General features: G+C 41.2%; 1 protein-coding gene across 3 annotated transcripts in view; it reads right to left on the bottom strand.

The window, feature by feature from the left end:
* The window catches only part of SLC12A7 (solute carrier family 12 member 7), a 164,649-nt gene that overhangs the window by 25,758 nt on the left and 117,804 nt on the right, over positions 1–21,087 (bottom strand). For all 3 annotated transcript variants that reach the window (XM_075921508.2, XM_075921509.2, XM_075921510.2), the window contains exons 15-18: positions 20,803–20,922; positions 17,739–17,843; positions 14,971–15,139; positions 3,705–3,900 (exon numbers count right to left, since the gene is read on the bottom strand). In XM_075921508.2, the coding sequence (XP_075777623.1) occupies positions 3,705–3,900; positions 14,971–15,139; positions 17,739–17,843; positions 20,803–20,922 (590 nt within the window). The remainder of the gene's footprint in view (positions 1–3,704; positions 3,901–14,970; positions 15,140–17,738; positions 17,844–20,802; positions 20,923–21,087) is intronic.

Consider the following 21,087-nt stretch of genomic DNA (forward strand, 5'->3'; position numbering starts at 1 on the left):
CTGGCATTGGCCACTGTCAGAAGACAAGATACTGGGCTAGATGGACCATTGATCCAACCCAGTATAATAATTTTTCATGTTTTCATGAGGATTGAACCCAGAGCTGCAGGATTCACATGAGCAATTTTGCTTCAAACCTCTACCTGGCTGCCTGCTCACATCTACTTACCTACGATCCATGAAGACCAGTCCCAGTTTAAGATTTTTCCTGTGAAGTCCTACTAGTGGAGTCCAAGAACAGCTAACTGGCCTGCTTACCTTCTTTAAGCCAGTAGCAAAAGTGGGAAGCTTTCAGAACAGCTGGACTATTTCCTATTTTGGACTGTATGCCTTATGCATCCTGCTCCCCCTCGTGCAGCTTGATTTTCTGTCACCCTAGTATCTGATTCATGGTTTTTGTTTCCTATTTTCCTCCTGCCTTTGACCCTCTGGTAGCCTGACTTCTCATTTGCTGGTATCCTCAGTTATCTGATTCTCAACTCCTGTTTCATCAGCTTCTGGTTCCAAACACTAGGTCTGGCTGCCCATGACCCAGCTATGAGATCATCTACATGTTTTGTTAATCTTTACGGTGCTACTAGTCTATTTGTTGTTTTTAAAGTTTTTCCTGTTACAGACTTATGCAGCTACCCTTCTGAAACTAATAATATTCTCATTCTTTAATTTCCTGTATCATTTTTTTCCATTATTTTGTCTGGCGTTGATATCACATTATAACATATCTGTAATTGCCTGGGTCAAGCCATATGCTCTTTTTTAACATTATTAGTCTTCTAGATTTTCCTTCCTTGAACTGATAGATCACTGCAGCTCTGTCACTCTGCGGCTTTAGATGACTCATTTGTGTGTATGTGTTGGCTTGCTTTAACCGGTAACATAACTCTCATTTCTTTTTCATATTTAATAAGCCTTTAAATAGTTTATTTCAAGTCTGGACACAGGCACTGTCTTTGGTGTAATATACAGGTACCAATTTATCTGTTGGGACTGGTAGCAACCTGACCATGGTGTGATTTCTGAAGTAAGTGGCCATTTTTACTAGTAGGTCTAGTTTGGGGAGCAAGAAAGACTAGAGAGTCTAAGGGGACAGTCTGTAATTCCACGTTAAGATTGCTAGAGGGATCCATAAATTCAAATGTGTTACTGGCTTTGAGAAATCACTTGTAGAACATACCTACAGTCTGGGTTGTCTGCCCTGTTTTTGACAGTTTTCCCCAAAGTAGGCACTTATGGTCAGGAGCCACTCCAAATAGTGCAAAAGGAGGCTGTAACGTAGCACCCTCATATTTTTATGGAAATATGTTTTGAATATGAATATGCATAGCTCAAATATGCTTTATGAAAAATGTGGCATTGAAAAGCTTGTAATCTGCTGACTGTGTAGATTCTATGTGTGTGTGTGTGTGTAGTTCTTGCATGTGAAGTTAGAAATATGAAATACAAACCCATTTAGGTATCTAGATGTGCTAGAACTTAATTGCCCAGTGCTCAAGACAATGATTTGTGAATAGTCTTGTTTTTCTTATAAACCTGGACTATGTTGGTCCTACAAAGAAAGCCCCATGCTACCTAGTGCTGAAATCCATCTTGAATTTGGTACTTTTCCATGGAGTGGTAGGAACAAAGACTTCCCACCCTGGGGATATTCTAACAAGGAATGGGAAACAAACAAACATTGTCTTCAGCTAGCTTCACAGAACGCTCCCCACCCCAAGAGGATACATGAAAAGACCTGGAAACAAAAGAACTCTAACGGGGGTGGAGATGAGCTGCTGGACTCAGGTCAGAAAGAACAGTTCTGGGTCTGAAAAAGACTAAATCTGAAATAAGAACCAGGTTGAGAAATTATGATTTCTAACAACTTCTCTTAGTATATTAGTCTTAGATGGCATGTTTTGTTTTAGTTTCGTTTAGTCACTTACTTTGGATTTGTCTGTTATCACTTGTAATCACTTAAATCCTACTTTTTATATTTAATAAAATCACTTTTGTTTATGATTAATCCCAGTTTAAATAATTGATACTGGAGAGAGGGGTCTAACAGCAATGCTTATCTCTCTTTTACTAATAAAGGGGGTTAACTTTATGAGCTTGCTCTGTGTAAACCTTTTATGAAGAGTAAGATGCATTTATCTAGGATTTTGATCCCATTGAGTGCTGTGTCAAGTTCCTTAGCTGAGCTGTTCTCAGTGTCTGTGTTGCTGTTACCCCAACTGTATGCCTTGGCTAGGGGAAACCAGAGCTTCTGGTTCAACAGAACAGGATAGTGGATGCCCCAGAGGACAGGTGGGCAGGCTTAGTGGTATGATCAGCCCATCAGGTGACAGTCTCAAGGGAATCTCTGTGACCCAACCTGACACAAAGGCAATATTAATAGCATGAAGAAAAAGTATAGTTGCAATGGGGAAAATGGCAGAAGCTTTACATTAAATAAAACAGATTTCATAATGTGATTATTATTTCTGAAGTTTGTCTATATATTTATTTTGTCCAAGGAAGAATTACTGTTTGTAAGAGACACAAGCTTTTGAGCCGCACAGTGCTATTCTTTAGGTCTGGGAAAGGTACTCCCAGACTTAAAGAAGAGCTCTGCACAGCATGAAAGCATCTCTTTCTCACCAATAGAAGTTGCCTCTCTAAAAGACATTACTTCAGCCACCTTGTCTCCTATATCCTGGGACCGAAACAACTACAATTACATTATATAAGAAGGGATGTATGTAGGATTTAGTTATAACTTACATGATTTACAGAGGAAAAATAATAGAAGGCAGCAAACATTTCCAGAAGGTCTTGTGGAAATCTAAGTAACTGTTCAAATTTGAATAATGTATGCTGCAGACTACAGACTAGACCTTCAAACATGATATTTGTGTGGTCACTGCTTAAGAGACTTGACACCTTTTAATTCTTTTGAAGTTAGACTTAGAAGGTGAAATATGTTATGAAAAAGATAATTCCTGTGTTGAAATGTGAATTTTTACAATTAATATTAATAAGGATAAGCATTTGTATAATTTAAATAATTACATTTTAATGTTATGTTAGTAACAGCTCCCATTGGCTGCAGCCCAAGCCATGCCGCTTCCCGCAGCTCCCCTTGGCAGGAAATGGCAAACCACAGCCAGTGGGAGCTGAGGCTCTGTGGCTATGGACACTTGAATAATCCAAGTGTTGCAGGTCTGCCAGTGGCTTAGGGTCACGGGCCTGCCTGGGTAAGTTTGAAAAAAATATTTTTTTCCTAGCACCAGAATTTAATAATCAGTTCAACAGATAACGCACAAGAAACAACAGAATCCATTTGTTTTCCTCTCTTATTTTTATTGACTCAGCAGGTTAAAAGGAGTAAAGGCTGATAAAAGAATTAGGTAATAATTTGAACGCATACAAGAAGTAAATTCCTTGAATAAGAAGGGGCCAATTGTATCATTATTTAAGCTAAACTTGTCACACATAGGAGCCTGAAATTGGGCTCTAAAGTCCATATTTTGAGATCTAAATAAAGTGTGCTGATTTTCAAAAGTGCTGTGCACCTACCAGTTTTCATTCATCTCGATGGGAGTAATAGCCTATTATTTCCACACTCTTTGGGTTAAAGTATAACTGCATATAAATTACTTACATTTTACAAAATAACATTTAAAACACATTGTCATTATATATTTTCAATAAAATGGCATTAACAAAACCAAAGGGATACATACCAACAAAGTTTTTCCATGAGAAAGGATTATCTGTCTGTTTCCATGACTGTGGCCAGCCCATCAGGACTGTATTATGAGTCATCCCTCCCAGACCAGCAGACTGAATCAAATGGGACATTCCAGCTCTAAGACTGGGAGACACCACGATCTGGCAAAATCCTTTGGTCTTTTCTAGACTCATTAAGGACTTAACATTCTGTGAAAAATAAGAAATTGAAGATTATAGGTGGAAATATATTAAAGGAAATAATTATAAATACCATAGTTAATTGTTGCACTAAAGTACTGATAAAATGCTGTACACTGGCTGGAATATGACAATAAGGAACATTGTTTTGCTCTTTCAACATAATGAATGAACAAGTAGTATGAGAACTACAACCCAAGTTTTTACATCATTCTGTGTACATATAACCCAAACACCTTCTGGGTGTGCTGTACTGTCCTATGCAGTGGCACTTAGACCATTTACAGAGAGAAGAAATGAGTGTTTTTTACAGCCTTAGCCTAAGCTGGCTTTTCGCTCAAACTGTGGAGCAGGGGTTGGCAACCTTTTCAAATCAAAGAGCCAAACTACATCAAGATTCAGAACAAGTGGTCAACAAAGAGCTATATAAGAATGAGTTGAATGACTGAAAATATACAACTTAATATTATTGATAATTGACATGATGATTAATAATAGCATAAACGAAACATTGTACTCTCAGACTTTATTTAATAGGACTTTTGCTGCTGCCGGGGGTGCAGGAGTCAGTGTATGAGAGGCTCACGGCAGAGGTTGGGGTGTGTGGGAGGTGTAGGGGTGGGAAATAGAGTATGGGGGGAAGGGCCTCTGGAGCCAGATTCCCTTACCTGACCAGGGCTGGGCTGCTGCACACAGGCTGCAGTGGCTGGACAAGGGGCCAGGCCAGGATTGCCACAGCGGGATTGCGGCCTTCCCTCCTACCCATGCCACAGCAGGAGGGGGGCTGCCACGGACAGCCCTTCCTGTGGCCAGATGGGATCTAGACCACTGGGCCTGCCCCAGGATCAGGGCTGGGGACCAGACACTGCAGGCAGATGGGGTTTTGTTGGCCACGCTTCGTTTTAAATAAAGTAAAATAGTATGTCCAACACAAAGGTTTCAACATTGTCTTTATTTATGGCAGGGATGGGAAACCTTTTTTGGGTCAGGGGGCTACTGACCAGAGAAAAATCAGTCAGGGATCACACAAATAATAATAATTAAAAAAACCCTCCAAAATCCCCTAATTGAAACACCTCACTTCCCTGGTGCTTGAGTCCCATGGTGGTGGGGGGAGGGGGCAGGGAGAAATGAGGTTCAAGGCCTCGGGCCAGATTAAGTCTTCTGTGGTTCCAGGGTTAGTGGATTTTGTGCCTCCCCACCCTGGCTCTGGGCTGGGGCCAAAAATAAGGGGTTCAGTTATGGAATAGGGCTGCCAGTGAGTGGAACAGGGATGGGGTGTAGGATCTCGGCAGAAGGTAGGGTGTAGGGGGGTGAGGTCAGGATGGGAGGTAAGGTGCAGGAGCAGGCTGAGAGTAGGGTGTCTGGCCAGAGGAAGTGGGCAGGAGTAAGGGAGGGTACAGAGACTGGCTAGGAGGGAGGGTGAAGGAGCTAGGGATGGTGTATGATTAGTCTGAAAGGAGGGTGTCTGGTCATGGGGGAGGGAGGATGCAGGACCAGGCTGAGGGCAGGGTGTCTGTCCAGGGGGGAGGATGCAGGAGCAGGGTGGAGGTAGGTGTCTGGCCAGGGGGGAGGGTGCAGGAGCAGGCTGGGGGTAGGTGTCTGTCCAGGGGAGAGGGAGCAGAAGCAGGGTGTGGGTGGGGGGTCTTGGCAGGGGAGGGGGCCATGAAGTGCTGGTGGTGCCAGGTCTGGGCATGAGGGGCTGGAGGGGCACTTATTTGTTTTCATGCCACATTCTGCTCCCAAGCACTAGACGCTTTCCCTACTGTTCGAATGGGAGCAGTGGGGAAATCCTCCTGGACATGTATCTGTGCGCTGCTATTCCCCCAACGAGGGGAAGGGAAACAGCAGTGTGCGGAGCCATTTCTGACTCGGTCTTCTCCCCCACAAGCCGGATCCAGTGGGTAGGCACGGGGCGTCTGCCCCCAGCCCCCGCCTGCAGGAAGACAGCACTGGTGTTCCAATCTTGTAGGGGGGACATGAGGTTGGAGCACTAGCATGGGCTCCCTGCTGTGGGTGAAGCAAGGGGGGCTGAGCTTGCAAGCCATAGGTTGCCGACCCATGCTGTAGAGGCTCCTGCACTAAGCTCCAGATGACCCAGGTTTGTTTCAGCCTGTCGTTACACACACAGAAATCTTTGTTCCTTAAGCAGGAATGGAATATAAGAAACAAGATGTTTTAGTCACTTCGTCCAGTATTTGATAATAAATAATGCTGAGTGTGGGTCATTGCTGGCCCCTCTTTGCAAAACCTTGCTGGCCAGTGAAGGCCTATATTGGGTTGAGATATCCAGTATTTCTGGAAAGTGGAGAAGAATGCTGGGAGCTCTTTGGGAAAATGTTGTGAGGCCAATGCTCAAGAAAGCAACTTCTGATATAGACAATTTGGTTATCTGATGACCAGTACCCAGTCTCTGATTCAGAACGAAGGTTACTAAGATGACTGGAGCAGTGCGAATCTGAGGGCTTTCGGAGTCCTCAGATTTTCTTCTAGCTAAGTCAACTGAGGTGTGGGTATAGAGAGTAGAAACTTCATGACTACACTAGTTGTGTTAACTTCTAGAAAGGGGAAAAGACAATGTGTTTTTGCTGATTATTTCATGTCTGTTAGCAGTCTTTCAGACCACTGCTTTTATTAAATCGTTTGACCATGATAGCACAAATGGGTGAAGCCTCACCTGAGTTGCTCCATTCTTACCTTAACAAAGTTTAATTGTAATTGTTCTTTTGCCTAGAATAGCCACAAGGAAAATGTTACATGAATATATGAGTTTGCTGGATGCATGGTCTGTAAAGGCATCCAGTGTGTTGATGACAGTCACCTCTAAGTCTCCATCAAAACTGATCTAGCTGGAGATATAGAATTACCAAGTTTCAAAAAAACTTTGAACTTGGACTGGGGCTTCTTGATTGATGTCTGGAGTCAGTCTCCATTTACTGTCTGAAACTTAATACAGACAAGATATCGGTTATCATTGGTGGGCTGGGAAAAGCTGCCGAAAAATGCGGAGGAATTTATTACTGCATCTCTTATAAATAAAGGGCACCCTGCTTCAATAACATAACTGCATAATTTTTTGTTATTAAATTCTACTCTGGTTTTTTATGTGGCCAAGAGAACTTTTTTACATCTGTATCTCATGAGAAGTCATTGTCATAATTATCTGTGCTTTTGTCACCTCAATATTAGACGACAGTTATCATGCGCTGTACATTAGGCTGTCCCTCAGAAATATAAGAAATGTAGGCTAGTGAAGAATGTCATAATTAATGTATTCCACAGTTATATGTTGGAAACATATTAAACAGGTGTTTAAGATCTGGAATCCACCTGGCTTCTAAAAAGCTTTTGGATGGAATCAAAGGAATCAGTTCTGATCAATTAAGCCCTAAATGGTTTTGGACCTAGTCACCTGAGAATTCACTTTTTCCCCCATGTTGTGCTGTCACAACTGAGACCAGCAGAGGCACTTCAGCTGGAGCCCACTTGATTAAATATGAGAGAGAGCCTGCTGCCAGGGTGTCCTCCATGAAGTTTTCTTAACCTCAGAATTCACTCCTGACTGGCATTGTCTAAGTTGCTGGCTTCTACAGATATGCTGCAATGCTCATGCTTTTTCTTGTGTTTGTAAGAAGGGGTGGTCAGAAGGCTGAGTGAATCAAGTGCAGTGGTTCCCAAATTCATTATTAAGTTGACTTTCTAATCACATTTTGCCTTTTTTTGGGATCTATTATTACCTATCTATCCCCTGCTTCCTGCTCCACTCTTCCTAGCCCAGGCCTCCTGCTCAGTTTCCCCAGATTTCTTCCTATTGCTGTCTTAGCCCTTGCCCCTTCCTATTGCAGGTCTCAGCTGGCCCTTCTCTTTCCCCATGGCTGGGCTGCTATCATTCCCAAGTGGTTGACTGTCCACTTGCTGGCTCTGGCTGCTTCCTCCAAACTGCTGTTGCTGCCTAAATCCTGCTCTCCAAGTTTCTGTCTGATGCCCAGGGGAAATGAGAGTGGGATTTGAGTAGCAGCACCAGTGTAGAGAAAGTGGCTGGCGTCAGCAAATGGGCACTCAGCCACCGATCTATTTCTGTAGTTGGACAAATAAATACTAAGATTCATTTAGGGATGCAAATTGAACAAGTTTGCCCTGAAATAGGTATTTTTATATGTCTTCAAATTTTGCCAAGTTATGACAAAGCAATGACTTTTTAAAATAAAACTCTGAGCTGTTTTATTTTAAGTAAATAATGAGCCAAATGCTACATGCTATGCCATATTCGGCACTTCTATTTGTCTGGGTTTATTCATCACTATTTTTGGGAAAGATTATTTTTGAATTTTATATAGATATCCAAAATCAGGAGCTCAAGCCTATTTCTTTGTATAATACAACACTGAATAATACTACAGCATACAGCATATACTGCTATAATGAATAATGTCTTTGTAGTACAGGCAGTCCCCGGGTTATGTACAAGATAGGGACTGTAGGTTTGTTCTTAAGTTGAATATGTAAGTAAGTCGGAACTGGCGTCCAGATTCAGCCGCTGCTGAAACTGATCAGTTTCAACAGCGGCTGAATCTGGATGCCAGTTCTGACTTACATACAGATTCAACTTAAGAACCCCAGGCGTCCCTAAGTCAGCCGCTGCTGAAACTGACCAGCGGCTGACTACACGAAGCCCGAGGCAGAGTTGCAGGTGTCCCCAAGTCAGCTGCTGCTGAAACTGATCAGCGGCTGATTCCAGGAAGCCGGGGGCAGAGCAACTCTGCCTCGGGCTTCCTGTAGTCAGCCGCTGGTCAGTTTCAGCAGCTGCTGACTTGGGGACGCCTGGGGCAGAGCAGCTGGGGTGCTGCTGGGTTGCTCCAGTAGCGCCGAGGAGCAGCGCTACTGGAGCAACCCAGCAGCACCCCAGCTGCTCTGCCCCAGGCGTCCCCAAGTCAGCAGCTGCTGAAACTGACCAGCAGCGGCTGAATCAGGACGCCTGGGGCAGAGCAGCTGGGGTGTTGCCGGGTTGGTCCAGTAGCGCCGAGGAGCGACGCTGCGGGACCAACCCAGCAGCGCCCCAGCTGCTCTACCCCAGGCGTCGTGGTCAGAAAAGCCTGGTCTGCTGGGAGGGAGAGGGCACTAGCTGCGCCCCCCCCCCCCCCAGCAGACCAGGGAGACGCGGAGCAAAGCTGCGGAGGATGCCCGCAGCGGGACAGCCCAGGCGCGCTGCGGCTGTCCCGCTGCGGGCGGCCTCTGCGGCTTTGCTCCCTGTCTCCCTGGTCTTACCAGCAGACCAGGGAGACGGGGAGCAGCTTTTCTCGCCCCGGAGGACGCGGGCAGTGGGACCGCAGCTCATCTGGGTGTCCCGCCACTCCCGTCCTCCGGGGCGAGAAAAGCCCCGTTTGTAACTGCAGATCCGACGCAAGTCGGATCCACGTAACTCGGGGACTGCCTGTATTCCCTTGTGTGCACCAGTATGGTCTACCCAGACCAATTAATGCAAATACATTAGTATGTGTTTCCATTGTTCCTCTCTTCCTCCCTCTTCTCTTTACAGAACTGCTAATCAACCAGGTTGAGAAACATTGTTCCAGGGTAATAGTATCAGAACGGATTTTCTTTTAAAGATAAAAAATAAAATTCATTAAATTGAATAAATTAATTAAAACCAGAATGCTCATATTGAGAACTCAATTGAGATTCATATACAGGTTGGACTTCCCTGGTCCGGCACCCTCAGGACCTGTGCTGTCCCAGACCAGGGAGTTTGCTGGACTAGGGGAGGTCAGTGCTCCCCTGCTGGCTGCCTGCTCTCAGGCGCCTCTCCCTGGAGCTCCCTGCCCGGTCTTGGCCCCTCTAATGCTGGCCCGGCAGAGTCTCCTCACACTGCTACCTGCAGGCTGCCTCAGCATCCCCCAGTGATCCCAGCCAGGACCACCTGGCCACTGTGGCCCCACTGCTGCAGGGTGTACTCCAGGGTTTCTCGGAACGGCCTGCCCAGCTACTCGGCCACTCTGCTATGGCCAGCCCCACTGCAGCTAGCAATTCCCTGGGGTTCCCTGATGGAGCTGCCCCTCTCCACCAGCCCTGCTTCAGCTGGGATGTTCTTAGCCAGTGTTGCCCAGTCACCCTGCCCTGCTGCCACTGGGGGTTTCCTGGGGTTCCAGCAGGGGCTGCCGTGTTCCCTGGCTGGACCTGCCACCGCTTGCAACCCCTCTGCAGCCGGGGGTTGCTCGCCTGGGGCTGGGACTGCCTGGACATCTGGCCCAGCAGATGCTGAGGATTCCTCTGCTGGGGAAGGTGCTCCTCAGTTACAGGTTCCCCAGCTAGGTTGGGGACCCCAACTGCTGTCTGGTCCAGTCTGAGCTCCCCAACACTCATGTTGTCTCCCTCTGCTGCCCGTGGTGCTCTTTGGTGAAGCAACATCTGTGGTCCTGCCAGATCACAGATGTTGCCTGACCAGAGAGTGCATGATTTGGAAGATTCAACCTGTAGTTTTACTAAGGTATTTTACAAGAGATGCATCTGTTGTTTTAAGTGGAAACCTTTATTTAATAAGATATATGAACCCTTAGAGTTTCTGAACTATGTAATTGAATTTCTTTTTGAATGACGTAGTTATTGTATTATACATCCCCAAAGTTTTATCTCAGTCCAAGAAAATAAAATAAAAAGTTAATCAGCACCATGTTACAATTAATGTTGAAGATAAGCTCTTGGCAATTCTTCCATGAAAATTTAGGTATAGCTATCGGCTCATAAAACAAAATAATACAATTAAATTAAGAAAAAATGAGAGGGGACAAAGAATAATGAAAACCATGAGCCTACAGAGAAGGAAATTACTGAGATAATTATCACCTCCTTTACCTGAAAATTAGATTTACACCCTAATACTAAAGTGCAAATTAATCAGGCCAGTTCCTCTAACAGAGAATAGAAGGAAGTACCTGACAGATGTGCCAAACCCTATTTGAGTCTATAAGTAGGATAAGTTTTATAAATATCGAAGCTGTCAGGCACATTCAAAACAAATTGCTACAGCTATGTCTACACTACAGAGCTTATAGCTGTACCACTGCAGATGTGAGTTCTCCTGCAACCATTCTATGCTGGCAAGACTATTTTCCTTCTAGCATAATTAAATCACCCCCAACAAGCGGCGGTAGCTTTATCTTTGGATGATGTGCTCCCACCAACATAGTGTTGTCCACACCAGCGCTTTTGCCAATTAAATTTATGTCAGTCAGGGACAATTATTTTTCATAACTGTGACCAACAAAAATTTTGCCAATAAAATTGGCAGTGTAGATGCCAGTGTGGCCTGGACTCCCCAGCTGCTGACCTGGTCGGGGAGCTGGGTGGCTTGGAAAGAAGAAGAGGGGAAGGGATGATAATAGAGATGTAGCCGTGTTAGTCTGGTCTTGCTGAAACAAAAGACAGGACTATGCAGCACTTTAAAGACTAACAATCAAAAAAAGTGAACACACATAAAATTGACAAATTGACCCCGTTGCCAGCTTTGTCCACATATTTACTCTGCTGATACCATCATTGGACCTAACCATTTCAGTTACAAGATCAAGAACACATATTCCTGCTCATCCAGAAATATAATTTATGCCATCATGTGCCAACAGTGTCCGTCTGCTATGTATATTGGACAAACTCCTCAGACACTTTGTCAAAGAATCAACGCATACAAAACAGACATCAGACAGTTTCAAAAAGAAAAAACAGTTTCTTGCCATTTCAACCAGACTGGGCATTGTGTCTTAACGACCTCACTACATGCATCCTGCTTCAAAGAGACTAACACAAGACTACAGAGGGAAGCTTCTGAACTGTCATTCATGCTTATGGGCCTCAACAAAGATGCTAATTATCTTACCCATTACAAAGATAGCTTCCCCAATTATCACCCCTAATATCATTATCTCATAGACACAAACCTCTCCCCCCCCAATTCCCCCTCTGTTCTAAAATCTGATTTGTCAATTTTATATGTGTTCACTTTTTTTTTATTGTATCCCTTTGGTATATATAGTCATGCCAATTTTCTTCCACAATTTGATCTGAGGAAGTAGGTCTGGCCCACGAAAGCTCATCACCTAATAAACCATCTTGTTAGTATTTAAAGTGCTACATAGTCCTGTCTTTTGTTTTAGGGGAAGGGATGGGTGTGATAGGTTGAATCATAGAAATCCTTTGGGTTTGCCCCGTCGTGTGCTGATCATGCCACTGATGCCCACCTTCCTTCCCTCTCAGGCTCCCCACCACCCTGTCCTGCTAGACCAGAAGCTCTGATTTCCCTCAGAGAAGGCTCAGAGTTGGGGTTCCACATCCCTTCCCTCGCAACACCGATGCTGGACCAGTACAGCCCCAGGAGGGCTAAGCTGTAAGGGGTCAGCACATAGAAAATGATTCCCCCAAGAAAGAACCAAAACCCCAAATAAATCTGTTTTACTCTATGTAAAAGCTCATAAGTTCCACCCACTTTATCAATGAAAGAGAGACATGCACAGTGGTTGCTCCCTACAAGCTAAGAATTATTTACACTGTCCTTGATAATTAACAACAGTGTTTTTATTAAGCATAAAACGTAGGATTTAAGTGGTTGCAAGTGATTAAAACTGTCAGAGCAAAGTAAATTATTAAATTAAAAAGAACAAAAAAATACTTAGCTATTTCTAATCCACTAAGAAACTAGTTACATACAAATTCTTACCCTAAACAACTGTTCTTATTTGAGGTAAAAACCTTCAAGTCAGAGTTGATCTTTACTCTGGCCCAGGTCTACTGCTTCTTCAAAGTTCTTTGTATCCTCTTAGGGAGGGCCAAGCAGTTTCAAAGACCAGCTAAAGACAGAGCACTAATACCTTCCCATTGCTTAAATAGATTTCCCCCCAAGGCAGGAAGCCTTTTTTCAGCACCCTCTATCTCCAGGGAAAAATACAAGGTTCAAGATGGATTCCAGTTCAGGGGGCATGGTCACATGTCTTTCTCGGAGTAATCACGGTTGGGACTTACAGGACAAACATGATCATTCATAGGTTATGGGTTTGAGTACCAAGTCATTAAAATATGCATCAGTAATGGCCCTCACTAGCACATTTAGAACTATAAACAGATCCACACTTCATACTTTTAACTTCACACACAGGAATAATACATGCACAAAAATAGGATATGCAGATTCATCAGATTGTAAAACTTACATGAATGGTTTTGCATAAATCATCTTTGAGATACGCATATTCATATCCATATACCAATTTTCATAAAGCATGGGGGGCCCACGACAGTGGGGTGCAATGGGAAAAGTGGAAGGGCCACATTCCCCCTGGCTATCCCTGATACCTCTGTGTGATAACTTTGTTCATATTCAACTTACATCCTTCTGCTTCCCTAGATTTCACAATCAGCATGACAATATCACTTCCTATTACATGAGGAAGGTTACAGTGACCTCAGGAATGAAGACCTGGTACCAGACTAATCAGATTTCCTCAGTTTTTTAAAAAATAGCATTTTAAGAACTATTTTATAAAGCATTTGATTTCCACTATATGTTTTAACTAAGTAAAATATTAGGGTTGTTCCACAGCCAAATCAGATACATCAATATTTCTCCTAGAGCAGTATTTCCCAAATGGTGCTCTGCGGAAGCCCAGGTTTCCATGAAGCAAAAGTAAGGGTTCTGCGAGAACTCGATTGCTTCCACACCTCCCTCCCACCAAAAAAAGAGAAACCAGTGCACAAATACACAGGGTCTTTCTCTGGTTTCCAGCCGGCTTTCAGACACCTCCCTTCCTCCGCTGCCACTCTGCGTTTCCAAAGCTCACAAGTCTCCCTAGTCCACTTCACGTATTTTTTTTTGTCTAGACAAATTTTCCTGGTGGTGTTTTTGTTTTTTGTTTTTTTGGCTCAAAAATCTTCTGAGTTTAAAAAGGTTCTGTGCCAAATAAAATTGGGAAACAGTGTCCTAGAGCAATATTTGCATGGCAGAGTAAAAGTCTTACACCTCTTCTACAGTGGTTGACACTAAACAGTATGATGTATCCTCATCACAAAACTTCATGTAGGAATAGGGAAGCAGTCCTTGCGATAAGGTCTGTGTCACACTGAGATACAGGAGTAAGTTACTGTGTTTACACAGTAACTTAGCATGCACAAGTTAGGGTGTACAGTCTTGAATGCATCTGCATGTCTCTCACTAATTGCCTGCATGGATCTGCATGGACTGACTTAGAACTGTATGAAACAGGACAATACCAGTGCATAATAGGCTACCTTTGGTGTGCACCAGTAGTGTTCACATAGTGAGTGACAAGTTAATTCACACTAGAATTTACATCCTACCTAGTGCAGACCAATGCACAGTGTAGACAAGCTCACAAAAACAACTTCAAAACCTTTCAAATTGATTTTTTAAATTAATTATTACTAATGAATTCTCTGAGCATTCCCTATGCTAAATCAGAGGGAGTACTGCAATAATATTATCCAGTTTTCAAAGGTGACCACAATAAATATTTACACTTTTTAAGAGTCAAACACTATATTTGAACCACTCTATGAATATCTAGGGGGGGAGGAGGACAGCTCAGGGGTTTGAGCATTGGCCTGCTAAACCCAGCATTGTGAGTTCAATCCTTGAGGGGGCCATTTAGGGACCCCAGGCAAATCTGTCAGGGATGGTAACTGGTCCTGCCATGAGAGCAGGGGACTGGCCTCAATGACCTCTCAAGGTCCCTCTTCCAGTTCTATAAGATAGGTATATCTCCATATGACATGTCTTGCTACTCCATATGGGAGAACAATGAGCCTTCCTGATTCTGCTTTGGATTTATCCTGAGAGAACTAGCAAAATAATATTTAGGTATAACATCTTTCTAAATTGTATGAAGAATCTTCATAATTTGCTTCCAATCACTAAGTTCATTTTTAGTATTTAAAAATATTAACTTTTTTTTGGTCAGAACTTAACTTTGCTTAAATATTTTACAGTAGCCAATATTAATGCAAAATGCTCGTGGCACCATTTCAATAAAACTTGAATCTAAACAGAAACAGTAAGTACAGTTGCTTTTTGCTTACCTCCTCAGCTTTTTGAGCTTCTATATATCTATCCAAGTAGATTCCCTGGAGTACAGAACCCACAATAGTCAATCCTTTACCAGCCTTCAACTGAGAGGTTAAAGAAAGCAATCTAGGGTGTTTAACTGTCTGTTCAGAGTCCAAATTCAACAAAACCAAGACTTGAGGTCTGCAGTATTTAAAAAAAAAAGGGTGTCAGAAAGACAACTGTAAAATTAAAATTATAAGAGAATAATTAAATAACCAGATGATCTAGTAGTTCAATTGTAAACCCGATCAACTATCAAACAAGGAAGTTCAATTTTTAGCATTTGTCACTTTATTAGAGAACTGATAAAGTATCTTTAGAAATATATAGCATCATATGCTAACTTTCTGTTTTGACTTGACCCTGAAAAATGGCATATTGTTAGTTATTCAGCAATCTTCTTTCCGGATCAAATCTGCTTACTTTGCTGACAAAATTATTTTTCCAACTGTGGATTTTTGTTAGTGCTACGAAGACAAAATAACTATTAGAGAGTACTTTCTTCTTCAATATCAGCCTAACTGCTAATTAAATTTAAATGGAAATAACAAATTCTACCTTCCATTACCCCAGTACAACAAAAGAACACATCAGGACTATATACACTCCACTGAAAGTCTGCTGATTTCAGTTGGCGCTAATTTGTCCTGATGTATTGAGATCAGAACCTATTCCACTGTGTTCAATGGGGTTGTACAGATGTATCAGAAGATAGAATTTGACTTTCAGAATCTTTATTAAAAGTGACAGTGCATAAACAAGAAAGACCACAGCTTGCCCTTCAGATCCCATGCTAACTTTCTGAACTTTACCCTGTAAATTCAACAAATGTTATATGAAAATAATGAGGGTAAATAGTGACTGCCACAATGTCACTTTCACAAAGCCACTTTTCAAAGTAAAACGGCATTTAAACAACATTACATCTAAAGCAATCTATCAAAACATCATTATTAAATCTAAAATAACTCCAGTTATGGTAGTATATTAGCAGTAAATAGTTTGAAAAGCTCCAGTACAAGAAAGTTTGAAGAAACATCCTCTAAATTTGTATTTAATATGTTTTGTGATCTCAACTGAACAAAACTATTTGGATAGTACACAAAATTGCTTCTTTTCCCACTGACTAAAAAGCACATATATGAATGTGTATATTTATGCATGCCTTTTTTTGGATCTCAGAACAACAATAAAAATAAATTTGACAGCACTTTCCAAGACATGCAGTGCCATGACAAATATCCTGCCTGCAGAATTATGGCTTAGTTATTATAAACAAACTAGAACTTACTTCCTATTTTTAAAAAAAGTATCTCATGATTACATGGGTCTATTTGTAATTCATACATTTTAAGGTCAACAGGGACCATTATGCTCATATAATCTGACTTACAGGAAGTAGAACTTCACCCAGTAATTCCTGCACCAAATACAATAACTTCTGGTTGAGTTATTGCATACCTTTTAGGAGACATTTAGTCTTGTTTTCAAGAGTTCAAGCAATGAAAAATCTACCCATTTAAATCAGTAAATAATTCCAAAATTAAATAGTTTAACTGTTGAAAACATGCACCCCATTTCCAGTTTAAATTTGTTGTTCCTCTTTTACAGAGAATGAAGTCACAAAGCAACTCAGCAGTTTAATAGTAGAACTAGGAATAAAACCTAATTTCCAGCTCATGCTGCCTTTTATTTGTCTATTTACCATGAATGAATCTACTGATGCACTATACGTCACAGGAAAAAGGTTCAATAATAGTGCTTTTATGTCCAGGTGTGTTTTAGATAATCCACAGACAAAAAATGGATTTTTTTTTAAATGAAATATATCCTGAAGTGCTATGTCCCAGGAAGTTCCTAAATATATTGCACTCAGAAGGCTAATATTCTAACATTAAAAACTGTCCAAATAATGTGAAATGATCGTGTATTTTATCTCAATTGTCATTACCAAAGTCTAATAATCATGACATGCGATTATACTAAAACTATTTAAAACATGGATTTGGCCATTAACATGAAGAAAAAATAAAATCACATGTTAAGTAAGTGTTGTGGACCCATTTATGATCAATTTGGAAATAGCTGAAATTGTATTAAATAAATTGGTAAAAACTCCTTGTGGCAGAGCACAGGAGTCTAAAATTATCAAGCCCTGTGGTCACTTCAGCACCAATTAGTTCTCCTGGAGAAAATTAATTGGAGAATATGCAGTTAATTGGCTGACCAGTCTGAGGAAGGGGAAATCACTTAGCCACCAGATGAGAGCTATAAAATAAGATAGAGGAAGGAAGTGAGGCAGAAGGAATTGGGTTAGTTGAGCACAGTATGTGTGAGATCCCAAAGGAGAGAGAACTCTGTTCCTCTTTGGCTCTGTAAAAAAGGCAAACAACTATTTGAAAAGATAAGAAAATATTTGGCTGCACAATTCTGCATTGGGGTTGGTGGCCAGAATATAACTAAATAACGTGGAGGTACCACTCACTGGAGAGTCATACATTTCTAGTCATGAGCTGGTGAGAATAGAGCATGTGCCATTACACACTGCAAAGTGAAAACTCCAAGTCTAGTTCCAGTTAACTTTGGTTATTAGCTTAGTTGTTTTGTAAACATTCTAGTTCTCTATGAATCCTACTGTAGTTTTAAGATCACTGAAATCTATACAATTTTCCAGCAGCAACAACATTTCTACCCTGAAAGCTATTCATTTTTAAAATAGAGGGGCTTCTTGGATTCTTACCTCCAGTTTTTTGTGTGAGGAGGACCATGTTCAACCCGAAGTAAAGCGTAGCGAGCTGCATTCAAGGATAAACCCCTGATTCCATCTCCCCACTCTTTTTCCGCTCTTTGAGGTATAGGAAAAGAAACTTCATTAACAAAATAAGTTTTCTAATGCAATATAAACCAGTATCTTTATAACTAAGGGTACATCTACACAGCAGGGCTAAAGTCGAATTAAGCTACACAACTTCAGCTACGTCAACTTCGTAGCTTAAGGTGAAATAGCTTACTTCGGCTTTTGGCAGTGTCCACACAGCAGGAAGTCGAAGAACACTCTTCCTTCGACTTCCCTTACTTCTTATGAAATGAGGGTTACCATGAGTCAGAGTAAGAAGTCCTTCAGCTCAACATTATTTTGAAATAAAGACTTTTAATGTAGACACACATTTTGTTATTTCTGAATAACGTCAGTTATTCTCTATTCCAAAATAATGCTGTAGACATACCCTAAGTGACTTGTTTAGCTGACAGAACACCATCTAAAAAACATTCTATATGAAGGATTGGACAGTGTAACAACTCAGTAAATCGCAATTCATCTCAGAAAATTGGTCCTCTTCCTCCCATTACCTCCAGATTTAACAAACTAAAAACAATAATCATATTTCAGATAGGAGAGCTAAATAAAAAGGTTAGCTATTTGAGCACTGGCAAAAGACAAAAAAAATTATTCATCTCATTACAGAACTGGCAATAGAACCTTTGCCGCCCCATGCCTCCCACTCGAGCTTAACACAGTCATGCTTGCACTACCACATTAAAAATAATTGTGAAAATGTTGCAGCTTGAGGTAGAGCTCAGGTTCTAAAGCGTAGAGGGGGAGGGCTGTAGGGGGTTAAGATCACAAACTCCAGCCCAAGATGCAATTGCAAAGTATTGCATGCAGGGATATTTTGAGCCCCATAAGCATGAGTCTATTAACCCTGTCTGGGAAGATCGATTCCATACACTATGTTGACATACCCTGATGCATAGCAATCTGGATCACCTCATAAAGTGGGCCCAGGTAAACAATATATGTTTTAATATGGCTAACTGTAAATGCACATTTCTAGGAACACAGAACATAGGCCATAGTTCTGTGATGGGGGAGAACCCTATTCTGGGAAGCAGCAACTGAAAAGAAAAATTGCATTAGCTCCCAATACAATGCTATGGCCAAAAAGGCTAATGAAAACCCTGGATACATAAATAGAGGAATCTCAGGTTGCAACAGAGAGGTTATTTTATCTCTGTATTTGGCATTGGTGCAATCACTGCTGGAATACAGTGTCCAGTTCTGGTTTTTACAGTTCAATAATGTTGATAAATTGAGGACGCTTAAAGTGTTAGAAAACATGCCTTATGGGAATATACTCAAGAAGCTCAATATATTTAACAAAGAGAAGATTAATATGTGACTTGATTAGTCTATAAATACCTCTATGGGGAACAAATATTTAATAATGGTCTCTGCAAGATACAATGTAATCCAATGGTGTGAAGTTGAAGTTAAACAATGGCACAATTTACCAAAGGTTGTGATGGATTCTCCATCACTGACAAGTTTTAAATAAAAATAGATTTTTTCCCCCTAAAATCTGTTATACACATCATTTTGGGGGAGTTCTATGGCCTGTGTACTGCATGAGGTCAGACTAGATAATTATATTGGTCCTTTGGGGATTTGGAATCTATGATCTATGAATGGGAGATTTGATTGGTTAAAGAACTCAATATAGAATCTAAGGAGGTACCTTTTTTACAAGGTTTTTCCTTAACAAAAGGAATGAATGGAAATAAAAAGATTTTTTCCATCAAAACTGTTATTGATATTTCTTGGGAATCACCTTGGAATAACTTCATTATCTGGGGCCTATAACTGTAAGAAACTTTTAATCTTCACTGCTCATAGAAATGAAATGATCACTGTATGCTCATTCAGCCTCCTCCATTCTCAGCCTCTCCTATCTACTGTTATATCTGAACTGTAAGAACCAGAAATGGGGTGACCAGACATCCTAATATTATTGGGACATCTCAATATTACAGGCTTTGTCTTCTATATGTAACTGTATACTCCCTGCTCCCCCCCCCCCCCAAAAAAAACCCCAAAACAACAGTGTCCAGATTTTTCATACTTGCTCTTTAGTCACCCTAACCAGAAATAAGTTTGGCCCCAGATGTGAGGAAATGATTGCAGACTTGGGCTATAGTGTGAATTTTTCTGCAGTAGGGAATTTGATTTAGTATATAAAACTCTTCTTTATTCATTCTTACTTTGGCATCAGCAGGCTCCAGATACTTTTATTCTTCTCAGACAACTATGACTTGTTTTTAATAGGGTTAAAGATAAATGTGCTAGCCATAATGAATGGATGGTCTGCTACAGAACTGGCCAAAACATGGGATTTCTAGTTTTCAGCAAACTTCTCATTGTGTAAAATTTGATTTTGTTCCAAATCAGAATAAAATCATGTATGTTTTATTTAAATTTTTCCAAGAATCAGGAATAGCCCCAAAATTCACTTTAGCAATAACAACACAAGTTGTTTCTGAAAATAAACTTTGAATCCCTAACCTGACACTGCTCATTGAAATTAACATTTTTGTTCGCTTCATTACTGCTAGCAGCATTCAGAAGCTGCTGTGGGTCTCTAGAGCAGCTCTAACTTGCAGATTGCTCTTGTCTAGAGACCTAGTCAGTTGGCCAATGCTGTGCACAAGGCAGCACTGCCCTAGAGCTGCAGATCCTGTGATCTTTTCTCTGCATTATGTGTTTGTATAAACAAACAGTAAGTATCTTGGCACTTTGACATTCTCTCTGTCTTGCAGAAAGGAATGCCCTTTTTATACATACTCAATTATGTAATTTTGCTTGAAATTTCCTGCAGAACAGGTGGAATTTTAGGGCTTCAGAAACATGTATCTTTCTTAAGTTTGCTTCTTGACATTAACATTCAAACATAACATTTCAAATTTTCCCAGTACTAATTCTCCAATAAAAATAAATTCAATATAAGGAATAAAATACATCATCTTACCCTCTATATTCTATGTACTTGTAAATACATCCTGCAATTAGCATGGCAATCAAAGCATAGTACCAAGAGCAAATGAACATCAAGGCAAAACATAAACTCATCCCCAGGAACGAAAGAGACCTAAAAAGAAGCACATTTTCTGAGTTCATAACATGTATGCAAATGTTTTACAAAGCCAATTCTTTCATTAAACTAACTCCCAGAAAGACCCCCTAACAAAAAAGATTTCATAATTTAAATGCATTGGCAAGAACTTCAATAATTGTTCTGAAAATGCTGAAAACT

Source organism: Pelodiscus sinensis, chromosome 2 (assembly GCF_052426305.1).
Source record: "Pelodiscus sinensis isolate ZL-2025 chromosome 2, ASM5242630v1, whole genome shotgun sequence".
Taxonomy (NCBI): domain Eukaryota; kingdom Metazoa; phylum Chordata; order Testudines; family Trionychidae; genus Pelodiscus; species Pelodiscus sinensis.